General features: G+C 52.7%; 7 protein-coding genes across 7 annotated transcripts; 2 read left to right on the forward strand and 5 right to left on the reverse strand.

The window, feature by feature from the left end:
- Positions 1–338: 338 nt before the first annotated feature.
- Positions 339–3,640, forward strand: QC761_104390 (uncharacterized protein; the record flags this gene model as incomplete). The annotated part of the gene is made up of 3 exons (XM_062873695.1): positions 339–789; positions 850–1,062; positions 1,185–3,640. 3 exons carry the CDS (start codon positions 339–341, stop codon positions 3,638–3,640), a joined length of 3,120 nt encoding a protein of 1,039 aa, XP_062736761.1.
- A 741-nt stretch (positions 3,641–4,381) lies between these two features.
- On the reverse strand, positions 4,382–5,980 carry QC761_104400 (uncharacterized protein; the record flags this gene model as incomplete). Its single annotated transcript, XM_062873696.1, has 1 exon — positions 4,382–5,980. One exon carries the CDS (start codon positions 5,978–5,980, stop codon positions 4,382–4,384), a length of 1,599 nt encoding a protein of 532 aa, XP_062736762.1.
- A 1,742-nt stretch (positions 5,981–7,722) lies between these two features.
- cyp3 (Peptidyl-prolyl cis-trans isomerase-like 1) lies at positions 7,723–8,733 on the reverse strand. The gene is made up of 4 exons (XM_062873697.1): positions 8,608–8,733; positions 8,389–8,414; positions 8,049–8,332; positions 7,723–7,991 (listed from the first exon to the last, which is right to left on the reverse strand). The coding sequence occupies exons 1-4, from the start codon at positions 8,643–8,645 to the stop codon at positions 7,791–7,793; spliced, it is 549 nt and encodes a 182-aa protein (XP_062736763.1). The 5' UTR covers positions 8,646–8,733; the 3' UTR covers positions 7,723–7,790.
- A 280-nt stretch (positions 8,734–9,013) lies between these two features.
- Positions 9,014–11,370, reverse strand: FCY21 (Purine-cytosine permease fcy21). Its single transcript, XM_062873698.1, has 3 exons — positions 10,631–11,370; positions 10,337–10,553; positions 9,014–10,285 (listed from the first exon to the last, which is right to left on the reverse strand). Exons 1-3 carry the CDS (start codon positions 10,892–10,894, stop codon positions 9,174–9,176), a joined length of 1,593 nt encoding a protein of 530 aa, XP_062736764.1. The 5' UTR covers positions 10,895–11,370; the 3' UTR covers positions 9,014–9,173.
- A 1,225-nt stretch (positions 11,371–12,595) lies between these two features.
- DUS3 (tRNA-dihydrouridine synthase 3) lies at positions 12,596–16,226 on the reverse strand. The gene is made up of 2 exons (XM_062873699.1): positions 12,990–16,226; positions 12,596–12,924 (listed from the first exon to the last, which is right to left on the reverse strand). The coding sequence occupies exons 1-2, from the start codon at positions 15,062–15,064 to the stop codon at positions 12,837–12,839; spliced, it is 2,163 nt and encodes a 720-aa protein (XP_062736765.1). The 5' UTR covers positions 15,065–16,226; the 3' UTR covers positions 12,596–12,836.
- A 360-nt stretch (positions 16,227–16,586) lies between these two features.
- QC761_104440 (uncharacterized protein) lies at positions 16,587–18,323 on the forward strand (the record flags this gene model as incomplete). Its single annotated transcript, XM_062873700.1, has 1 exon — positions 16,587–18,323. The coding sequence occupies one exon, from the start codon at positions 16,587–16,589 to the stop codon at positions 18,321–18,323; it is 1,737 nt and encodes a 578-aa protein (XP_062736766.1).
- A 303-nt stretch (positions 18,324–18,626) lies between these two features.
- RCF2 (Replication factor C, subunit RFC4) lies at positions 18,627–21,475 on the reverse strand. Its single transcript, XM_062873701.1, has 3 exons — positions 21,287–21,475; positions 19,362–21,117; positions 18,627–19,301 (listed from the first exon to the last, which is right to left on the reverse strand). The coding sequence occupies exons 2-3, from the start codon at positions 19,999–20,001 to the stop codon at positions 19,213–19,215; spliced, it is 729 nt and encodes a 242-aa protein (XP_062736767.1). The 5' UTR covers positions 20,002–21,117; positions 21,287–21,475; the 3' UTR covers positions 18,627–19,212.
- Positions 21,476–22,598: the final 1,123 nt, after the last annotated feature.

Below are 22,598 nucleotides of genomic sequence, written 5' to 3' on the forward strand. Positions count from 1 at the left end.
CATCGCCCTAGGCAATGATGGGGTGCAGCAATAATCTGAAGCGAAGAACGGCGGGATGGGCTCAGTTGATCCTCGCTCCATGCAGCATCGTCAGAGATAGGGACGATGTCGAGCCCTCTTATAAGCTATGCCGGCCCTCTTCATGCCTGTCTCTTTTGCTCTGGCATACCTTATATGTGATTCTGGCCCGCATCCTGACGAACAACCATTCCACTCAGGATTCCTTCCTCTTTCATTCGTTCTCGTCAGCGTTCCTGAGCTGAACAAGAGTGTTTGCCACCTGGGAGAGGTTTAGGTTTCTACACATTGTTCCCAGGTCTCATCCTCGGAGCTGAGCAATGAGGCTTCCAGTCCTTCCCTCACAATGCTATTCTACGTCGCCCGACGATGGGGTTGAGGGCCGCCGTGGAACTTCGGCTTCACGACAGCCGCTTCGAGAGTCGACCGGGAATGCTCAATACTCACACATGGCCTGGTACTCGGAACAAATTCGCCAGCTGGGTGCTGCCAGCGGTCTTGCTTCCATGTCTCCATCAATACCAACTCCGCCTATTGTACCGACGCAGTCTTTTGGCCCAGACTATGGCTCATCAACACCGTCGGTCTACGGCAGACAGCAACAGCGGCATCACTGCCAGGGGCACCGGGTAACCAATTTCAGGAGAAGGCAGTTCGAAGAGAACCCGTTGATTCCGCTGCTCCCGGCAGCCTTTCAGAACTACAGGAAGAAGCAGGCCGACAAGACAGACCAGAAGTGGACCGATGTGTTGGAATGGGGCTTCATTGACGGTAAGTCCTATTTTCAACACGAGCAGTGTCTAGTTTTGTTTGCTAAGAGGCTGTCATCAGCACTGCTGCTTATCCCCCAGATGAAGCGCAAGAAATATACCATGAAGCAGACACAGTTTGGGCGGAACATGCTGATCGGGGAGTATCTTTGGATCTACTACCTGCAGACCTTACCGCCAGGGACCGAGGCAGAATGCAACCTTGTGAGGCACCGAAAGCAAGTGTCAAGCCACATCCAAGTGCTGAAACAGTTCTTCGCAAATCACCGTTGTTGTAAGTTGCACGTTCCCATTCTCCCACGTGGCGGATCCCTTTGTTCGGTGCGGAAGTGCTTGCATAACCGCCGGAAGAAGCAAACGGCTGACAATGGCGGCCCCCTTGGCTCATCCCTACAGTCCACTTTTTCTTCAACAGCCGCAACGATGAAAAGGACAAGGACAGCATCGAGACGATTTCCCTGAAGAACAACCCCGTCTTGATTGCCCTGTCCGAAGACCGACTCCCTGACGAACGGCCAAACTATGAGTACTTTGCCGACATCCTTGCATTGAATGAACAGGTGACTGTCCGACCCAAACGATGCTGGATTTTTGTGTCACACCAGGGCGTTTCGGTGAGGGAAGATGGATCTGGCTTTCTCCCTTCCACTGGCGACAAGCTCGATGAGAACGAGTATCCCCACCTCACGCGCAACCTCGAGAGGGAGACGTGGCTTAAGGAAGAGCAGCAGATCTTCAAGGGCGCTCTGCTTCACGAGTTCACCAAGGAGATGCAGCAGATTGAGTCGACCAGCGTTAACGACCTCGGGCGGAAATGGGAGACTTCGTTTCCGGAACTGCATCAGAGACTACAGGGCATCTGCGATTCGACCACAGATCAGCGGTGCACCATTCTGCACATGAATGTCACCCTTGAGCTCAAGGAGAAGCGGCGGTTTCCAAGCCAGTCGGAGCTCAACTCCTGGGTGGAAATCAACATTGAGCAGCCACGTCTACTGAGCCATCGGTGGAAGGTGCACACGCGCTTGGTGAGGCCAGCGGAGCTGAGCTACTCACACGAGAACGCGAGCCCAGAGACCATGTACGAGACTTCGGCAGAGATCGCTATCCAATATCAGCACCGCCCAGGGTGTGAAGGTCCTCGACCTGATGGGCGGGCTCACTGTGACTGCATCGCTCAGCGACATCACCGTGACTCTGTCACTGTCCCCTTTCCAGCTGATATCTGGGCCAGCACACTGACGAACTGTGCTGAATATCCAGCCCATTCCTTCAGCGACGCCGGCAAGAATGGAAAGCGAAGCAAGGACCTCAACGTCAAGGTCGAGGAGGAGGGGGAGGAAGGAGGCAAGCCCAACCGCCGAAGCAAGCCGCTCACACAGATGGATCTTGTGCCCAAGATTGCCATGATGCAGGAGATCTGGTCATGTCCCCCTGATGCCCCACACTATGGCCCCGAGCCTCAAGGGAACGGCTCAAGATCCCAGCGATGGACTCGACGAGCAGTGATTGTATGGACTTTCAAGACGATCCACAGCGAGGTAGATGGCAAACTCAACACCGCGCAGAGCGGCAGGACAGAGTGGCGCTATCTCACCATCCTCGACCCAATGAGCGAGGAGCACCAACAAAAGGCCATCATCAGTGGCAGCAGGAAGAACTCTGCTGTGTCTGACTATGCGGATGGATATTCATCCAACCACGTCCGTCCTGTCTCCCGGGATGTGGTCATGTCCCCCAGTCCCACATACCAGCAGCACTTGACCGCGAGCATGAGCGAGAACTTTTCGTCAGCATGGGATACTCCCACCGGGCTCAACCCCCTTTCCACGTCAGCCACGCAAGCCTATAGCGCTCATCTCATGGCGCCCAGTCAGTCCCATGTGTCAGCCATGCCCGGCTACAGCCCCCTCGACAGCTTCAGCAGCCACCGCGGTCTCGCCACCCCTCCCCCAAGTGCATCCCTCACCACATCTTTCACTCACAACTTTGACACCACATCTACCCAACCTGACCTCATGCCAAATTACATGTCCACCCACTCCGTCACCACAACAACTGCCGGACTGGACACCGACTCGGCACTCAACACCCTCGCCGCCGTGATAGACCCGTTCCTCACAAACGGCAACTCCTCCTTTGGGTATGACCAATCCCACTGGTCAACCTCCAATACCTTGACCAGCTCAAGTAACGTCTGGTCCCAGCCTTATCAATCAGCAGCATCAACATACACCCACTCCCCCTTGGCCCCCTGGCCAAACCACACCCAACCCACCCCATCCCACAGGGGAAGTCTCTATGATAAAACCCACAGCCATGTGCAATCCCAGCCCTGGATCTCCACCGCTGTTGCGGGGGGTGTCACCACCACAGCCGACGACCACGACCTCTGGACCCCAGCCACGTCCACGCACACTCCCTTGACGACCACCGCGCCGGTTTTGGATTCTGATCCCATCACAGCTGGGCAGCATGAATCTCAGGACACGACGGACTGGAACCAGGTTACTACTGGTAACGGCACCAACGGCAACTCCCAGGAGACAGGGGAGGAGGAACTGGGGCAGAGCTGGGAGGAGATTTTGCCGCCTATTCCGCTCAACTTGACCGCCCCGGGCACTCAGCCCGAGGCGGTAAACTCTCCGACGACGGCAGGGGATACAGCGGCGCAGAGGTCGGAGAAGGCCCCTGCTGCTATGGAGATGCCGGTGATGGGTGGCCATACTAACGGCAATGGGGCGGTGGTTGGTGAAGAGAGGAAGAGCCTGAAGAGGAGACATGAGGAGGGGGATGAGGGGGGGGATTTGGATTCGGGTGAGTGGAGGAGGAAGAGTTTTAGGCAGTGTTGATTCTTCTATTATTTGAGTTTTTTTTTTTTCAGCCTTCTTCGTGTTAGTTAGTTTTTTTTTTTTTTTTTTTTTTTGTTTGGGTCCGGTTGGCTGGTTGGCTGATTATTCTCTGGCGTTCCCGCTTTGATCCTGGGCGGTCCTTTTTCCTCTTTTCTTTTTCTCTGGGAACTTGGCCCCTTGGCTATGCTTTTTACTATCTTCAGGGGACGACATATCTTACCTTTTTCATGTCTAATGATGGGTCATCTTATTACCTAAAGCTATATCATGTATCATGATGAACGAAGAAGCGAAGCAAGTTGGGATAAGTAATTAGCTCACGGATTATCGCCTTGCCCCCAGACCCTTCTAAGGGTATTAATGGGGGCGGATGATGATAATGAAATCATAAAAAAACAACCAATACCTCATAAGTGACAACCCTGCACAGTGATATATGATCAACCTTGTGTATTCAATCTTGTCCTCAATTTTTAACTGAATTCCAATCCCATAACTCCACCTAATGCGATGCAATCAATGCAATTTACCCTCCCAAATACCTTAGCAAAAGAAAAATCTCGATAACTAAACTAGGAAAGAAAAAAGACAAAAGAGAGTAGTGGTATATCCTCCATAAGCCATATCCCATCCTTCATGACATAATCCCATCAAAGCTGTTGCATGTGCGTGGGCTCGTTCTTTTTATATGTCCAAAAGATTTCACCCAAAAAAAAAAAAAAAGGGGGGGGGGGGAGAGAGTTACACCTCCTGACTGACTGTGGCTGTGGCGGTGGCGGTGGATGCAGTCGCCGTCTTGGGAACTGTCACTGTCACGAAGCTCGTGGGTACAGTCACGGTGACATAGAAGACGCCGTCTTCCCTGCCTGGATTGGAGCCAGCACCATCTGTTGGTTTTGGTGATGTGGTGCTAGTTTCAAGACTGCTTGATGGGCCGGGAGCAATTGTCTCAGTCCCCTCCGTAGGCTTTGGCGCGATAGAAGAAGAATCAGCTCCATCCGTAGGTGTTGGTACCGTCGGGGAAGAAGTCGGTGTTGTCTGGGTCTGAGTGGGAGCCACAGTAGAGGTCGGCGGCGCCGGTCCGTCGTTCTCCTCCTCCTCCTCCTCATCATCATCATCCTCAGGCACCGCCTCCTCCTCAAGATACCTCCTCTGCCCGTCCAAAATCTCCATCGAAAACGGCACCGGCGGCTTAGTCTCCTTCCCGATCAGCCCCGCAAGTGGAATATTCGCCTTGTCGACGCTCACCCTCCCCTCTCGGGTGCCAGGAAAGAACTTTGCCGCGGACCTGTTGCTACCGCCGAACCCAGCCTGAGGTACCTTCACCATAAACGGCTGGACCATCTGCCTCTGGATACCACGGAACTCGGCCGGCTGCTTCGAGTCAAATTTGACCCTGTTGCGGAAACGCTTCTTGCTGTTGAGGATACCGCTAAAGGGGGAGGAGGACTTGCCCCCCTTACTGCAGGTGGGCCCTTTGACCGCACCCAGGGAGTCGTCGCAGGGGTCGACAATCTTGTAGTCGACGACGCCGGTGTAGATCTCGGGAACGGTGACAAAGTACTCTCCAAAGTCGGAAGAATTGGCGTGGAAGCTAGCTGGGGGGACGGCAGCGCCGGGCTTGTTCATGTCGGGCCAGTCCCAGATCCAGAGCACAGTGAGAACATCGCCCGGCTTGGCGTCGAGGGGGATTTGAAGGTCGGACTGGCATCTCAGGGCCTCGGACTGGGTGATTTGGTCCTTGCGGTACCTGGAAATGCCTTCCGGATCGCCAGTAGCTGGAATAGGCTCGTGGCACTGGCCGTCGTCGTAGTTGCGGGTGGCGAGAAGACGGCCCTTTCCGTTACCACCTTTGCCATCGGCGGTCCAGGTGTGGAGGACATCGGTCAGGGTTGTTTTGGAAAGATCGTTCTCGTATGTGCCATAGAGGTAGATAGTGCCGCGGTTGATAGGCTTGTTGGGGTTGGCGCCATCAGCTCTGGTGACGTGGCCGTTCTCGAGGTAAAAGATGGAGACAAAGTCACCAGGAGCTACCTTGAGCATAGGAAACTTTTCAGAATAGCTTGAGCTGCCGAGTGGGCCTTGACTTTTCCTGACGATGGGGTGGTCGTGCATAATGAGCTTTCCCGTCGATAAGCCATTTGGGGGAAGGAGGTAATCGAATTGCTCTCTGGGGTTCTCCCGATCAATATGAGCTCTGTCAAAGCCCTCCTCGCCGATGAAGGTACCGTTAGTAGCGATACGACGGGTCGATTCTGGCCAGGAGTGGCCTTTTGCTGTCTCGAAGAGGGCGAGGAGTGCTGCGGTCAAGAGACCGCTTCTTGGCGATGTTAACCTCATGGTTGGTCTGTCGTTTTCGTCTGGTGTATAAGCGGTTCGCGGAACAAACTCGTAGTGAGACAAAGTTCGAGATATGTTGGAAAAGCTGAGTGTTCAAGGTGTTGTAGTTCGTTGCAGTGTTCGTTGTGTCGATAGGGAAGTTCGTAAACCGGAAAGAATTCCGACAAGAGGAAAAAGGATTAGAATGCTTTAGTATCCTGGAATAGTCGAAGCGGCCAGCGAGCACAATAGCAGTCAGACCAGCTGGCTTTGTGTTGAATAAAATGAGGGAAATGGCGCCAACAATGGGCTATAATTCCATTGTCACGACCAGGGTCAAGGCCTTGTCAGGGACAACAAAGGAGAAGAACAGCGGCTTGGTTGCACCGCCACCAACTTGCAAGTCGAGAAGGAAGGTGCTGCTTCTGATAACGAAGGCCAGTGAAGCTGTTGGCGGTACAATGAAGTTGGCGATAGTTCAGAGGTCAGCAACCAAGGTAGTACTCCGTGGCCGTGATCAAAAGACTTAGAAAAGATACCCAAAAGGAAATATGACGAGAAAATAGAAGAGTAAGAAAGTTGGGGGCTGCAGAAGGTAGATATCAAATTACCCCTACGTTTGGAACCTTGCGGCAAAAGTACACATGTGAGTTGCAACAAAGGTGAGAGAAACAAAGGACTTGTTCCATGTGGCCGGGACGGAGAGTAAAAGGGACCGGCAGCATGGCACTACCACACAACACAGACGCGCAAGCAACGGAAGTTATCATCAGACTGCAGACTCTCCAGGGCCATCTCGCGCCGGAGCCAGCAGGGGGTCGTGACCAAGAAGTCGAGGAAACAGACGAAAAGCGACGAAAACGAACGAAAAGAAGGCCTCAGATCAGGTTGGCGAGATGAGCAAGAAACACTTCATTCGATATGCCGGGACGGTCATGTTGCAGCCCAGAGCAGCGGCAGGCGCTGTCTATCCACGTCCCATGTCGTTGCCAGCGAGGAAGGTGAGCCATCTCGATGTATTGGATGGTGTTGCATCGAGGCTCTTTGTAAGGCGACAAGTACCTCTGCTGCAAAACCAGTAGGAAAAGTGACTTGCCAACGCAGGGGCCACTCTTGTAGACACAAGGACAGCCACTCGAACCATCCACTCGCGGCAAAGCTCAGATTGGCGATGGTGAAAAGCGGGTCTGAGCGGTTGCAACTTCAAGAGCCGAGCTGCGAGTGATTGGATGCACACCACCACACTGGAAACACACTAACGCCCTTTGGCACCACAGAATATCATCAAGCGCGCTGCCCTTGTTCTTCCCATTTTCTTTCATCTTGCGATGTTGTACAGCGCGCTACGAAACAACGTTCCTTTGTTGTCTATTTTAGCCCTTTTGCCGCTTGCCGCCCGTCAAAGCGAGATTGGAACTTCTTATTTATGACTCTCCCCGAGGCGCCGGATAGCATTCGACAATTTGCCTCTTGGTCTTCTTCAGATCTAGACTGCCGCTTTCCCCACGGATGAACAGATGACAAGCATTGGATTGACAACTTTGACGGAATCAAGCTTCATTCGCACAGACACACGACACCAAAGAAACGGTTTTATCCGCAGCCAGTCGTTGATCTCTGCCAGGGTTTATCTGCCATGTCTCACCACCACCCCCTGCCTGTCATGCGCTCGTCAATGTGTGGAGTGGAATATCACCCGGTATGATCTCCCCTCTGCCGTCTATTTGACGACACTTCTCCCTTTCAATCTTGGCTCTTTTTTGCATTGATGTAAAAGTTTTCTATTGTTGGCAATGGGGCACTCGTCATCCTGCTTCTAAACACTCCATCTCTACATCTCTCCACACTGAGCGATAACCACGTCCAAATTCGGCACATCCTTCCCCTTGTATCCCGTTTTCGTATTCTCCATTTTCTTGACCACATCCATGCCATCCACCACCTGCCCAAACACCACATGCTTGTTGTCCAAAAATGGCGTTGGCACCGTCGTGATGAAGAACTGGCTGCCGTTTGTATTTGGCCCTGCGTTCTGTTTTCATGTGAGCCCTTCACTTCACCACCAGTATAAAAGCAGGGCGACACCTACAGCCATACTCAACAACCCAGCCTTATCATGCTTCAGCGTAAAATTCTCATCCGCAAAGGACTTGGTCCCGTAGATACACGTCGACCCGGTGCCATCCCCATTGAGGAAGTCACCGCCCTGGCACATGAAATTGGGGATGATTCTGTGGAACTTGGAGCCCTTGTAGCCCTGGGGTCGGTTTTGGTTGTTCTTGTGCTCGCCGGTGCAGAACTGGCGGAAGTTCTCGGCTGTCCTGGGGACCACATTGGCAAAGAGTTCGAAGGTGATGCGGCCGAGGGGTTCACCTGGTGAGTCGGTCAGCACAAGCACTCAGATGGAACGAAAAGGAAGGGACAAGTACCGCCAAGAGTGATGTCGAAGAAGACGCTGTATGAGAGGTCAGTATGGGTTCAAATGTGAGACAATGAGTGGAGGATGGGGTGGAAGGTTGCCAGATTCCATGGATATCAGGCGTGGTAAGGGTTCACCATCATGACATGAGCTTCAATGCTCAGCCACCGCTTGCAAAGAAACCCAGTAAATGGTGAGGAAAGTGGAAACAAAAAGAACATGGACTTACAGGGGATTCCCCGACGCTGGGAGTACAGTAGGCGGCATGGTGACTGTATCAATCTACTACTTTGGGATAAGTAAAGAATGTAAACGTGGTGTAAGTGATTGATGGGGCGCTGTTCAGTGAGTGAAGTGAAGCTGCTGGCAACAGGCTGCAGGGAATGAGTGGTGGTTGGCGCTCCTTGGCAGGTGCCATCTGGATAGGCAGCTGGCAAGCCTCCAAGCTCATCCTTTGAGCTCCCAGTGGCTCCCAGAGCCTGGCATCAACTTACGAAGAAAGAGTAAATCTGTGCTGAGCTGAGAACTGAATCTTGCTCGCAAATTCCGACTTCTCCCAATAATGAACATTTCCTTCCAGCCAACACTCTCTTACTCCTCTTGGCTTTTCAACAGAGTAGCACTCACAGAGCTCAAAGTTCCAAGAAGATATATCGACGAAAAAGATTGGAAACATTTTTGGCCGAACATCATGTGTTATTCCAGGGAGACTAACCGCCGCTATCACATATGCCTCAAAAATTATCCTCCAGATTCGTTTCATCATAGTTCATATACATCAAAACACTCCGGCACTCATCTCCCGAAACAACTCCCTTCAACAGCCCTCAGAGGAATATATGTGATGAAAGTAAAAGCAAACCCCAGCCAAACACCCACATCAGCGCCGTGCCCCTCCCCGCCACACAACCTAGCAATCACCCCTGTGTACCATTCCTGAGACATCCCCAGAGCAACACCCACAACGCCAACCAGGCAAGAAGCAATGGCTGCGAACCCCGGTGGTAAAAGCTCTGGCTTGTTAATATCCCCCACATCATACCCTGAAAATCCACGTAATCCTCCGCGGAATAAAAAGTGTTCCACCAGGGCAATGGTAACATAGATCGAAAGCCAATATCCCGTGCTCAACACGAACGTCTCGAGCCAAGTTTCGAAGAGGTTGTACCCAGGAATACCAATCCCAACATACACTGCCGTCCCAAAGATAGTCCACACGAAGCGCGGCACTTGCTGAGTCTGTCTCGCCAGTGCCTGCAACGAGAATGAGACCGAATAGATATTGGGGCAGTTGGTCGCAATGATCGAGAGCGCCACCAGGATAAGACAGGCCTTGTCAAACCCAGGTTCAACATTCGGCGTCAACACAGCCGCCATGAGACCTCCAACACCTGCGTTCTCATAGTGCTTTTGGTATTCCTCATTCTTGACCAGAGCCGTAGAAATAGCAGCCCCGAGGAGCATGACAAATATAAGAGGAAACGTCAGCCCAGAAAACACCCAGAGAAAGGTCGACCTGGTTGATCGTGTCGAGGGCTGATAGACACTATAATCAGCCGAGTATGCCGACCAACCGACAGCAAACCCAAAGACAGCTCCGATGTATGAAAGAACAGCTCCCCTCTCACTTGGCCCCGTGGCCAGAGGCAGGAGGCTGTCGAACTCTCCGGATTTTATGAAAGCCCCCATGACAACAAGAAAAACCACAAAGCACGGAATCCACGCGTAGCGTTCGTAAAAGTGAACAGCTTTGTAACCCAACAAGCAGATAATCAGCGTTGCCAAAGACACAATGAGAATCCCGGCCCAGCCGGGAATATCAGGGTTGACGGCCTTCAACAGCTGAGCTCCAACGATGGCATTGACAGATGCCCACCCAAGACAGGTGATAATCTGAAATATCGCAACTACCTTGGGTCAGCAGCTATGGCTATTCACACAGAACTTGGACGACTCACTAAGTTTGACCGCATAATGTCCAAACCAAAACCTGGACAGAATGATCTGTCTTAACCCAAACTTTGGCCCAAAAAGTGCAAAGAAGCAAACGGGGAGAACTCCGAGTATGTTGACGAGTACAATAACCAACGCGGCATCCACAAAGCCCAGTCCAAAGATTGGCACGGCCACGGCCCCCAGAGCAAAAGTAGGCATCCCCATGTTGGCTGCCAGCCACTATATTCACAGCTTATGTCAGTCTTTGAACTTGTATCGGATATTTGGGTTAACAGTTAACAGAAGACAGGACCTACCACGCCGCCCATCTTGGAAGCCCTTGTATCTCTCCTCTCATCCTCCGGCACCCGCTCAACACCCCGCTCTTCCACGCCATAACTACCAGCAAACCTTTGAAGCTTAGAAAAGAACCAGCTCTTGTCGCTCTCAAGGACAACACCTTCTCTGCTGCTGGAAGTGGTGATGAAACCTTCATCGCCGGTGTCTGATGCGCGGGTCTTTTCGTGGGTGTAACTTTCGATGTCCGTTTTCGCCTGCGGTGGAAATGTGGACAGGCCCATTGTGTTGCTATTCGAACAAAAGTATAGTGGATAGATAAATACGCCAGGAAAACTTCGATGCTGCCGGTAGTCTAAGAACACAGGCCCTGGAAAGGATGTAAGAATACAAGGGGAAGTCCTCAGAACTGGAAAGCACAGGGCAACCTAACGTAGCTGCCTTGCAGATATATGTATTCTGATATTCAGTAAAAGAACTCTGCAGGGGAAGGAACTTTGCAAAGGTGGGCAAGAGGGACAGGCAAGGTGGTGAAGGGAATCACTGCATAAGGCCAAGAGATACGCATGCCCGCCCCTTCCTTCCATGCTTCTGCCCGTGGCCATGGTGACTATGGGCTGCTGTGTATCGCGGAACAGATGCATGCCATCGGCTGCATGATGATAACACTCTTTCCTCGGTATAGTAGAGGGGAAGTGAAGATGATGATGGCCCGGGTTACCCCAACAACGCCACTGTGTCTCAGTTCTCCCGGTTCGCCCCAGGGCTCTGGGTTAGGAGACTCGTTGGTTGACGGTTGACTGGAATGTAGTCAACATTCATGAGCACTACATCAAGATAACCACCACAAAGATCATCACTTAAGAGGAGAAGCCCTGTGCAACCGCACATCAGCACCACCCCAACCACAAAACCACGTTGTCGACCTTCCACTGGTCCGCTCGCAAGAACGAAAAAAACTCCCATCATCACACACAGCCTTTTCCAGAACCAAGAAACAATAACAAGCGCCATGTTTGCCCCCTCCAGTGTCAAACCAGACCTACCCGTCCACCATGTAAGCTTTTGTCCCACGTTGCACACCCCATACCAAGCCCGCGCCAATATATTCCCTCTCCACAACATGAAGCTATACCCCCAAGATGGAGAACCAACCGCAGTAAGCAGCACCCTCGCATCTCATGCAATGCAAGCGCACCTCTCTCTGGTACTTTTACCCATCCATGCCCAAAGTCCTGAATGTAGTAGTGATGATAGGATGGCCCCAACTTCCCATCCCACTGCCGGTACCTTTGTCATTGGTCTAAAACAATGTTACACACAACTAAGCAGAATAAAGAAGAAACGGGAAGGAACCGCCCCTCAACTCCCGGATTCCCTTCCCGCGTCTATCTACTGTACTTTGCCTTTTAGATCCGAGCAGTCAAATCAGGAGCTATGGTAAATCTTACCGTAGACAGGTGGGTGGTATATGACGGGTGCTGTGAGATTTTAGTCAAGGGGAGCTAGCAAGTGGGAGTGTTACACAAAACCAACATACCCAGATCTCACCTAGCTTGGCTTTACAGACCAACAAGATGACAAGCCGATCACCGACTTTTGCATTTCGCAATGAACCCTTCCAAAGGACCTATCCAACTAATCCAAGCTTGATCGCCATCTCAAAAGAACCCACTCGTCTATCTCCAACATATCCCCTTCTCTGCCAGGATGCAGTGTAGCCACCACAACCCTCCCCCCTGGCCCCAGTGTCTTGTTTCGCCTTGTCTCGTCTCTCTTTTCCTCTTGTATACACTCGGCCCGCCTCACCGCTTCTCTTCCCCCTCCCCTCCCCCCTCTCTCTCTTTCTCTCTTCAAGTTGAAACAGAAACATCTCATCTCACTGACGGTTGTCCTACCAAAAACACGTTCGGATCGAAAGACCACAAGGAACATATAGAACAAATCCCAGTCTCGGATCTTAATTGGACAACGCACACACCACTGGGTTCACAGAAGAAAAGGGGGGGTTTTGATACAGCAGATAATACCACCGCAGAAGAGTGCATTGCATACATGCTGTCTACTTTGACATTACATCCAACTTGCCATATCTCGCTGCCAAATCTGAGGTTCCAAAAACCTGTCATGTGCAACCATAACCCTCAGCCTCGGCATGATTTCCCCCCTTTTTTCTCATAGCGTACAACCTTTACATCACCCACCCCACCCATAAAACAAGCCCTCTCAACCCTCCGCCTCGATCTCATACGAGTTTGACTTGTGCTTAGGCGTAAAAGAAAACGTAGCAGGTGCCGGGCCGAGGAACATCTCACTAGAATATCAAACAAAACATCAGCAAACAGCCCCACCAACAGATCGAAACTGACATGAACAAACCTGATCTTGATCCAATCCTTATAATCCTTACTCGCAAGCAACGTCTCAAGCTCATTTCTTCCCTTGTACGCCGGCGGCCTCTCATTGATACTCGGCGGCAGATACTCCAGCAGCCCAATAGGAACATACCGGCTGAAGAAGCTCAAAAACTCCAGCAGGAACCTCCTCGTGTAGTTGATCCCCAGCTCGTCTGACCCCCAAGCCTCCATTCCATACCGGGCAAATTTCTCAATGTACCCCAACCGCTCCGTGGCCGACTTGTCCAAGTACTGACCAGTCTGGATCTCCTCGTAGATCCAGGGCTTGATGATCGCTCCTCTGCCAATCATGACCGTGTCCACCTTGGCGTTGTCGACGTGGTCAAAGTAGTCAATGTGCGAGTAGCAATCGCCGTTGCCAATGAAGAACATCCTCCCGCCATTGGGTAGAGTTCGCTCATCGACTTCGCGAATGGTGTCGGTGAGGCTGTCAGTTTTCTCGTTCAAGCGCTTGATCATGGCGGCCGTCTCAGCGATGTACTCCCAGTTGGCCGCGCGGGTGTACCGTTGCTGTCTTGTTCGGCCGTGAAGCGTCACAGCCGCGCAGCCGGGAGCTCCCAGAATATCACGATGCTCCTCACTGCCAAGGGCGAGCCTCTCAATGTTCTTCTGGGCCGTGAACTTGTCATCACGGACGCCCATTCTGATTTTGGCCGTGATGGGAACGTCATCAGAGACGGCGTTCATGCCTCTGATCATACGCTCCAGCTTGGAGGGAGCATCCAAGAGGGCAGATCCAGCACCCGACTTGTAGAGCATGTCAATCGGGCAGCCGCAGTTTAGATCAATCAGCCGGAGATGTGGGAGGAAACGAGCCAAGGCTTCGGTAGACTTGATGGCAACCCAGGGAACGTTGGCTGCAATCTGAGCGCCAAACTTGAGATCCTTCGAGTGGTCGTAACCTTGAGCAACGGGCCCATCGCCATTGAAGCGAGGGGGTGTGGTCTCACTCTTGTGGGCTCTCATCAGAGTCCAGTCAGACTTGGCACCCTGGAGTAAGGGCATGCCCATAGCCATTTCCGAGTAAGTCAACTCGCATCCCAAGTCGACGCAAAGACGGCGGAATGGCAGGTTCCCTTGGGTTGTCAAGGGCGCCAAAGCCGGTGTTTCCCTTCCAAAGTAAAGCCTCTTCTTCTCCGAGGGCTTAAAAGGTGGCTCGACGTACATTGCCCTGTAGTCTAGCGCCTCAGCACCGCCATCCTTTTGCTTGTGGTGATGGTCACGGAAAATCTGAGTATCTTTTTCCAGCCATTTTAGATACTTGTCCGACTTTTCAAACTGGACTCGTTTCCGGGAGAGGTCAATCTTGATCTGGCCTTCCACGTTGTTCACCACCTCGGTATTGGCGTCACCGGTATCCCCATCGTCGGGGTAAGTGTTGCCATCTTTGTCTGTGAGAACTAGCTCCTTGCGCCCATCTTCGTGCTCGACCTCCTTGCTATGACTTGACACAAACAAGCAACGCCAGCCAGACGGGCACTTTCCAAATTTCTCAAGAGTAGGGCATTTTCCTCCAAAGGTTTCCAGGTCTGCACGGCGGCCCTCCTTCAGGTACTTTCGGATATCATGGAGGCCATTGCACCGCTCACCAAACTTGCAAGACCTGGGAGAGAACTCGGGAGTCCAGGCAACGGAATTGCAGAGGCGTTGAGCATCAGAAAAGGTGCCAAAGGTTCTCTCCTTGTTTTGGCCTGTCTTCTTTTTCCTCTTTCCTCCTTTCCCAGCATCGCGACTATCTCCTTGCTGCTGGTGTTCAATGGTGCCTCTTCCCTCAGCCTCATCATCATCAATCACATCAGGCACAGCAACCTTTGCCGACTGACCAGGGGCAACGATAAGGTACTCGGCCTTGATGGGGGCGACACCCTTCACTCTGTCCACAGGCGACTTTTTCGTTGTGCCGTTTTGAGTTTCAGCAGACTCATCAAACCTCTGTCGCTTAGAAGCTGGCTCATCATGAGTGGGTTCCTGCTGCTGAGGGGTGGCCGTATCGTGAATCTCATCCTGCGACCGCTTCGTTGACTCCTGGGGCTTCATGATCGCTTTTCGGATTGGCGATTCTCTCGACCCGGATGTCAACAACTGTGTCTCCGCAGGCAAACGTGAGGTGACGAATTGTCCAATCTGAGATCAAGCTTGCTTTTTTTTTTTTGCCGTCCACTGGAAGTGGGCTGAACGCTTGCAGTTGCAGAGCTCTGAAAGACTTTACCCCACAGCGGGGTTTGACAGGCAGTTGGGTGGGTGCAACACTTGTGGTCCTGCGTTGCTGCTGTGAAGGCGGGAGTTGCTCTTGGAGTGGGGGCCAGATCTTTTTTGCAACCAGGAATCTCAAAAGCCCATTTTGAAGCTCACCGCTCATTGGGCATGTCTCCAAATCGAAGGTTCTGCCGAATCTTCTATGGATGAAAAACAAAAGTCGGACGAAACCTAACAAGAAGCTTTTAGCTGTTTTCGCCTGGCGGGCATCTCCACACTTCGGCCTCGCCCAGTGCGCCCGGCTCCCCGGCAGTTCACCCTTCGGCCGGGGTCAGTTTAGGGAGCGGGATCGGATCTGGAACAAAACAAATTGAAACGCCGCTTGATGGATACGGCAGCCGATTGGTTTAGTTCCCGAAGACTGGCAGCTAACAGTCCACCAAGCGGACCAGCTTAGAGATCGTACCGTAAAGAGATCTTAATCCCACGTCGGGACGGCTTTCTAGGAACCGAGACCGAGCGTTTGCTCCTGTCGTCGTGTGCCTTTGCCACTAATGATTTGAGATCAAGAATTGTCAAACCAGGTGAAAAGATGTTCCGGAACCAGGCTTATACGAACTGAATCATCAAAGGTGCCATATGTAACCGCGGGACGAACAGCATGAGGACCGATATAGCATGTCATCTCCGTAGCCAGACCTCCGCTGTTCTTGGATCCATATGCCGCTGAGTGGGGGTCTGGAACCTGCTTCTGGCCTTACTGATGACCTGGCAGGTGATGTGAAGACGGGCACTCGGGGAGTTGTATCCCCGATCTGAGAGAGGTTCCTCGCATCCCTCTCTGATCCAGACATCCCCAGAAAATGAAGCTTGTCACAGATCGTGAGCCGATGCTGCGCAAACGCGAGACGAATGGTCCTCTTCCTCGGGGGTGGGGGTACCACACCCAATCAGGGGCACTTCAATGCCCGGTTACGTCTCGGGCGGTGTGGACGGCACCTAGGGTTCTCCACGTTGTACGAACAATACAGGGGGTCTCAGTTAGGGAAAACGCGAAAACGACGGCGCCATTCAGGGCTGACATCTGTGACATGCTCCCGCTGCGGACTACCTTCCAATTCCATTCGTGGTTTATCCAGTCCTGCATCGCCCACCTCTGCCACCACCTTAGCCAGCGTCATTGCCCATCGCCTCTTCTCTCCCCCAAACTCCCCGCGATTTGCTACAAGAGACCAAAAGAAAATAAGCTTGCGATCGAAGCTGTCACTGAAACCACTTGCAAGCGTCTGTGGTGTCGTTCAAACGACGAACCCCGCCGCCCCCCGTGTCGTCCATGCTCGAGCAATGATCATTCGACCCCACAATGGCTGACCAGGCCAGAGCAACATCACGAGACAAGACGCCGCAGTCACCGCACAGCAAGAACAAGGTTGTGCGCTCACAAAAGATATCCCAGGTGACGTCGCCGACAGAGCCGCGCGCTCCGACCCCATTAGGGGGAGATCTCTACGACCACAGCCCCGTCCAGGACCGTCCGCCGATACCCCGCTCCCATACACCAGGCCACCTCTCGTCTCGAAGTCAAGACCGTCGAAACCAGTCTGGCGATCTCGCCCTTCGCCAGCGCTCCCAGTCAGCAGCAGGCCACACCTCGTCCCGAGCCGCTGCGGCAGGCATCCCACACTCCTACTCAACCACCTCCTTCTCCAGCAACCCTTCCGCAAGCAAAGCCCCTACCCCCAACTCAGCACCCCCGTCCCGCCAGCCAACCATAACCGAGAATGGCGACAACAATAGCACCAGCAGTCTCACGGTCAATCTCACCCTCGGCCGCGACAGAGGCGATTCGGGCGCCTCGGCCGGAAGCGGCAAAGAATCCACGACCTCCACCACCCACCCCCGAAGACCAACCAACCTCCGCTCCACCTCCGCCATAGCCGGCGGCGGTCGTCCCCCAGGCGGAAGCCATGCCGCCCCTTCCCACCCCCGAGTCGGCACCGGCCGCGGCCAACCCGCCAAAGGCGCCGAAGTCTTCACCCCTTTCCCCCCTTTAAGAAACCCCAAGACCGCCCCCGACGTTCTCGCGGCCCCATCATCAGGAATGTACTGGTCCCGCGCACCAACCTCGGGCACCCCCCATACCGCCCTCCGCGCTCACACCACCACCCTCGTCGGGAGCAACGTCTTTGTCTTTGGCGGCTGCGACTCAAGAGCCTGCTTCAACGAGCTATACGTCCTCGACGCCGACGCCTTTTACTGGTCCACCCCCCACGTGGTAGGTGACGTCCCCGTCCCCCTCCGCGCAATGACTTGCACGGCGGTCGGCAAAAAACTAGTCATATTCGGAGGCGGCGACGGCCCGGCTTACTACAATGACGTCTACGTCCTCGACACGGTCAACTACCGGTGGTCAAAGCCCAAAATCATGGGGTCTGACCAGCCCGGACGAGTCCCCTCCAAACGTCGAGCCCACACGGCATGTCTGTACAAAAGCGGGATTTATGTTTTTGGCGGTGGGGACGGGGAAAGAGCGTTGAATGACATTTGGCGGTTGGACGTGAGCGACTTTGGTAAGATGAGCTGGAAGCTGGTGTCTGGCCCGTCTCCGAGTTCGTCAACAACATCAGTGACGGACAGGGAAATCCGCCCCAAGGCTAGGGGTTACCACACTGCCAACATGGTCGGGTCCAAACTGATCATTTACGGGGGCTCAGACGGGGGGGAGTGTTTCAACGATGTTTGGGTCTACGACGTGGAAACGCACGTTTGGAAGCAAGTCAACATCCCGGTTACGTACCGGCGGCTGAGCCACACGGCGACGATAGTGGGGAGTTATCTCTTTGTGATTGGGGGGCATGACGGGAATGAATACAGTAATGATGTGCTGCTGCTGAATCTGGTGACGATGGGGTGGGACAGGAGGAAGGTGTATGGGCTGCCGCCGAGCGGGAGGGGGTATCACGGGACGGTGCTGCACGACAGTCGGTTGTTGATGATTGGGGGGTTTGACGGGAGTGAGGTTTTTGGGGATGTTTGGGTTTTGGAGCTGGCGGTGCACGCTTATTATAGTCAGATTAGTCATTTTACGATTGAGATTTAGGGAGGGGAAGAGGCATTTCCAAGATGGAGAGTCTTATGGATTGGAAAGAGGCTTTGTTCGTTTTGGGGCCATGTATCAAAGCGAGATGTTTTCTGGGCCTTTTTGTTTTTGGACAGTTTATTGTTTTGTTATCTTCTTTTTATTTATTTCCCCTTTACATGTTTACGTTTCTGAAAAAGAGGAGAGCAGCGATTCGAGAGAATGGGCTGGGCAAAGAGGTCGGTGGCAGGGCAGGGTTGATTTGAAAGACTGTTTATCATGTCCGTAACTTTTCTGAGAGCCTCACAGTCTAAGAGTCTCTTCATTCAAGAGACGAAACAATAAAACACTAGAAATACTGCAAAAGATATCCTATACAATGTGGTCATCTCTGTAAATTTACTGCTGCTAGTCAAAGCACAACTATCCTCCTTTTGAATAGTATCCCCATCCTCCTCACTTTGCTCGCCATGCCATGCAATTCATTTCTTTCTGTCCCACCCAAAAGGCCAAAAAAAAGACCAACAAGAATCATTTCATAACAACAAGTAGTCATACAGAGAAGAACGAAACGGTATAAAGCAAACAAATCCCAGAACGCCACCAAGAGACAAAGTCTATCTGTGTTGGGTAGAATGTTTCTTTTTGCCCACAGCAACCCGGGGAAAAGTAGTAAACCTCCTTCAACACCCAATAAAACCAAAAAATAGAAAGATCCAGATCCGTAATGTAAGGAAAGAAGGGCGATATTTTTTGTCGTTGTTGTACAAGACTAGAAGCCATGATGGCTCCTAAAAGGTGGACGGCGTTGATGAACGGGCATCATCAAGAGTCGCTGTACCGTAAGGATTATTCGAGTCCGAAAAGCCGGATAGATCGTGTTGTGAGATTTGAGAATGAAGGGAGTTTCTTAAGAAGCAGGGGCCTTCTCCTTCTTCTCAAGAGCAGCCACGTGCTTCTTCTGCTCGGCCAGTCTGCGCTCCTCAGCCTCGACCATATCTATTACCATATTAGCTTCCGTTTCGTACCCATTCATATTCTTATTCAAAAAAGACATACCCTGCCACAAGTTCTGCCCCTCATAATCCTCCTTCCTCACCCTCTTCTCAATCAGATGCTTGTGCTCCGGATCCTCCGGATCAACAACCATAACAGTCTCCCACCTCCCCTTGCCCGCCTTCGCATCCGCCGTCTCAAACGCGGCGGTAGCAATCAGCACCGCCAGCGTCAACCCCTGGGCGTACATTCTCGCCTGCACCAGCTTCTGGCTTCCGCTCAGATACTTATTCTTCCCCACCATCGCCAGCGCGAGACCCATCGCCGCAATCCAAGATGTGAACACAATAGAGTACCTGTTCTCCCGTCCCCAATCCATCAGCTTCTCCGTGTCACTCTTGGCCGCGGCGCGAGCCTCGGCGGCCGCCTTGTGGGAGGCGTCCATGTAGTTGTACATGGAATCGTGCGAGCGCTGGAAGTCAATGGAGTATCTCTCGGCCCAGACGATGGCGCCAAAGGTGCCGGCCGAGGTGACGAGGAAGGAGCGGAAGGGGAGGGTGAGGTTGCGGATGGTGGGGTAGCGCTTTGAGCCGGCGATTACACCACCCAGACCGAGGGCGAGGCCGACGGAGCCGCCGATGAGACCACCCTTGAGGACGACGCTGAAGTGGGCGTCTTCCTCTTCCTTGGAGATGATCTTCATGGTGGTGGTTTTTTGGGGGGGAAGGGTGGTTGGGTGGAGACTGAAGAGGTGGTTGTTGGAAAAGTGATTGGGTGCCTTTAGGAGGTGATTGCCCGTTTGCGCGCCGTCCAAAGAGAGGTGTAATTAGTTGGAGATTTAGGAAGGTGAATAGGCAGGTAGGTTCAGAAACCGATAAGGCTGTGAGGGTTGTGGTGGTGGTTTTGTTCTTTGGCAGGCGGTGGCGTGTGAGAAATAAATCGTATGACCGGAGCTCGTTTGAGACAACTGCGTGATGCGGAATCAGCGCAGTGACGATTGGATCTCCGGTGGGAATAAAGGTGGATCCTGTTATTAACTTTTTGCTTTGGTAAGGAAAAAAAGGCGGGTTGCGGCGATGGCCTCCTTCTATGATGCACCGAGTCTAGCAGTGATATCTGAATGCTAGATATCGCTCTTATATCATCTTCTTCGAGATATCTCGCAAAAAGTCCAAGGCGCGAGTGCTGGGAGATGGCCACAGGGATAATGACACAATTGACAGGTCCTGCCAAGCAAGACGTTTTGGTGATGTCAGCGGTTCGTTGCTGACTTTTGTCAAAATTTCCCGAGCCTTCCCCGCCGGCTCTCGCCGTCGAGGGAAGCACGAACCACGTCCCTGGAAAATGGAGGGGTTTTAAGTGGTGGGTTCAATTCCAGCACTTTTGAACATGCCGGCCAAAGTCCGAAAAGTCACTCAGAAGCAGCCTGTTGCTGACATGGCCATCAATGCGGTCCCAAATGCTCCCGAGACTTTGAGAGCCTCTCAGTGACACTTGCTTGACATTAGACTCATCGGTCAGGCCAGACGCCCCGGGCACAATTTCTCCCGGCGCAACCGTTCCTCAAAGGCCCGATCCGCCGGGGCAGCAGCTCCGATTCCGATCGGCAAAAGCCGGCTGGCGGTTGTCGGACGGTGAAACCTCAACCGGCTCAGTCACATCTCCGGTCGCTATCGGGTGTTTTGTTTCACCGGCAGGCAGGCAGTCGGCTTGCTGACTATTCATTCAACTCCAAATCAACTTGGATGTCATGTTGAGCTTCGCCCCCACGCAGCATCAGAATGTCTCAACAGGACTGGTCCAGATGTTTGTTTGGCAGCTATTACCAGTCAATAAAGGTCAGCTGCGTGTTCGTTCCCGCTGCCGTGCTGTCCGCCTGCCGGAGCATCAGGACATTTTGAGGGGTCCGGAAACAAATGCGGCCGACGCTCTAGACCATCAGGAAGGCCGCGTTTGCCGTGACAAATGGAAATCTGGACAACACCCACCGTCCGCGGGCAAAATAGGGGTCTTGCCGTGTCTTCTCTTGCCCCAGGACGCTCGCCGGCTGAGCGGACCGATTCCGACTCAACCCGTTCGCTTTGCTCTGCGGGCGTCTTTTGCTGGTTGATGGTACTAGATCGACCTGTTGTCGTTGTCAATGCCCATGTATGTAGACTGTGGGCCAAAGTCATGCGTTTGTCGGATGGTGAACATGTCCCCAAAAACGATCGGCTCGGGGTCATAACTATTTCTCTCAGTGGTTGGCCCAATGCGACGTTAAATTGAGTTTATCCGGCAGTGTTTGAGAAAATGTGGTGAACCTTTGGAGGCAGGGGTTCATCAGTGCCCCCTAGCGGGATTAGCCTCCGTGTGCTTGCGAGACTTTGAAAGAACGGTTCCTAAAAACAAACTTAGTGGCACCATCCAACTTCAGCTGTCACTGCCCGAAAGGTAGGTCCATTGCATCGTTGTGCTAAGAACCTAGGTTGGGAAATATCAAGGAGCCAAATCCAACTCCTAGAGGACACTTTGACGTGCTCAACTTTGACGGGTAAGAAAAAGAAAAGTCTATCTGCATGTGAGAGCTCACCCACAGGCTGCCAAGAGACTGTTTAGCCAGAGACATGAGCTACTCGGTACACAGTGCAGGTTTGCCTCCCGTTGTATAAGTCAAGTCAGAATGCGCTCACACGACATCCCGCGAAACAAGGTTGTATTTCGAGAGTAACGCTACTGGATATGTGATATCTGCCGAGTTGACGTTTGAATGAGGGAACATGCCCATTCGTACCAAACCCCCCTCACTCGGCAGGCATCTCAAATACCCGGGTGAAAGCCGATCTGATATCTCCAAATTCGTTGCATTGCCCTTGGGCCAAGGGCCGACTATTATCACCATGACCAGGTTTTTGAGCCAAATGCAACCCTTGGCACCGTTGGAAACACAATCTTCTTTTTGGAAGCATAGCTTGCGAATGATGATAAGCTGATAAGACGTTGCGACGTCAGGCCGTTGAAGCGTGCATGCTGCTCGCTAGTGTGCAAAGCATCGGATCAGCAGAGAAGCGCTGCGAGATGCTGACGACATTGGTGGAGAGGCCGATATCATGTTTCGAGTTGATCTGTCTGAGATGAAGGTTGCAGTTTTGCGCCAAACCGAGCGAGGGGGGTGGACGCCTTGTACGAAATAGGCATTTTCTTCCTGTTCTCGACCTAGATTGAGCACTTAATCTGGTGTAGGCCTTTTCCTTTGGGCCGGTGTTGCTCCAATAACATCGCTAGTGAGGTGATTGCAATGGTGAACAATCTCGATCGTCG

This window comes from Podospora bellae-mahoneyi (assembly GCF_035222275.1).
Source record: "Podospora bellae-mahoneyi strain CBS 112042 chromosome 1 map unlocalized CBS112042p_1, whole genome shotgun sequence".
NCBI lineage: Eukaryota > Fungi > Ascomycota > Sordariomycetes > Sordariales > Podosporaceae > Podospora > Podospora bellae-mahoneyi.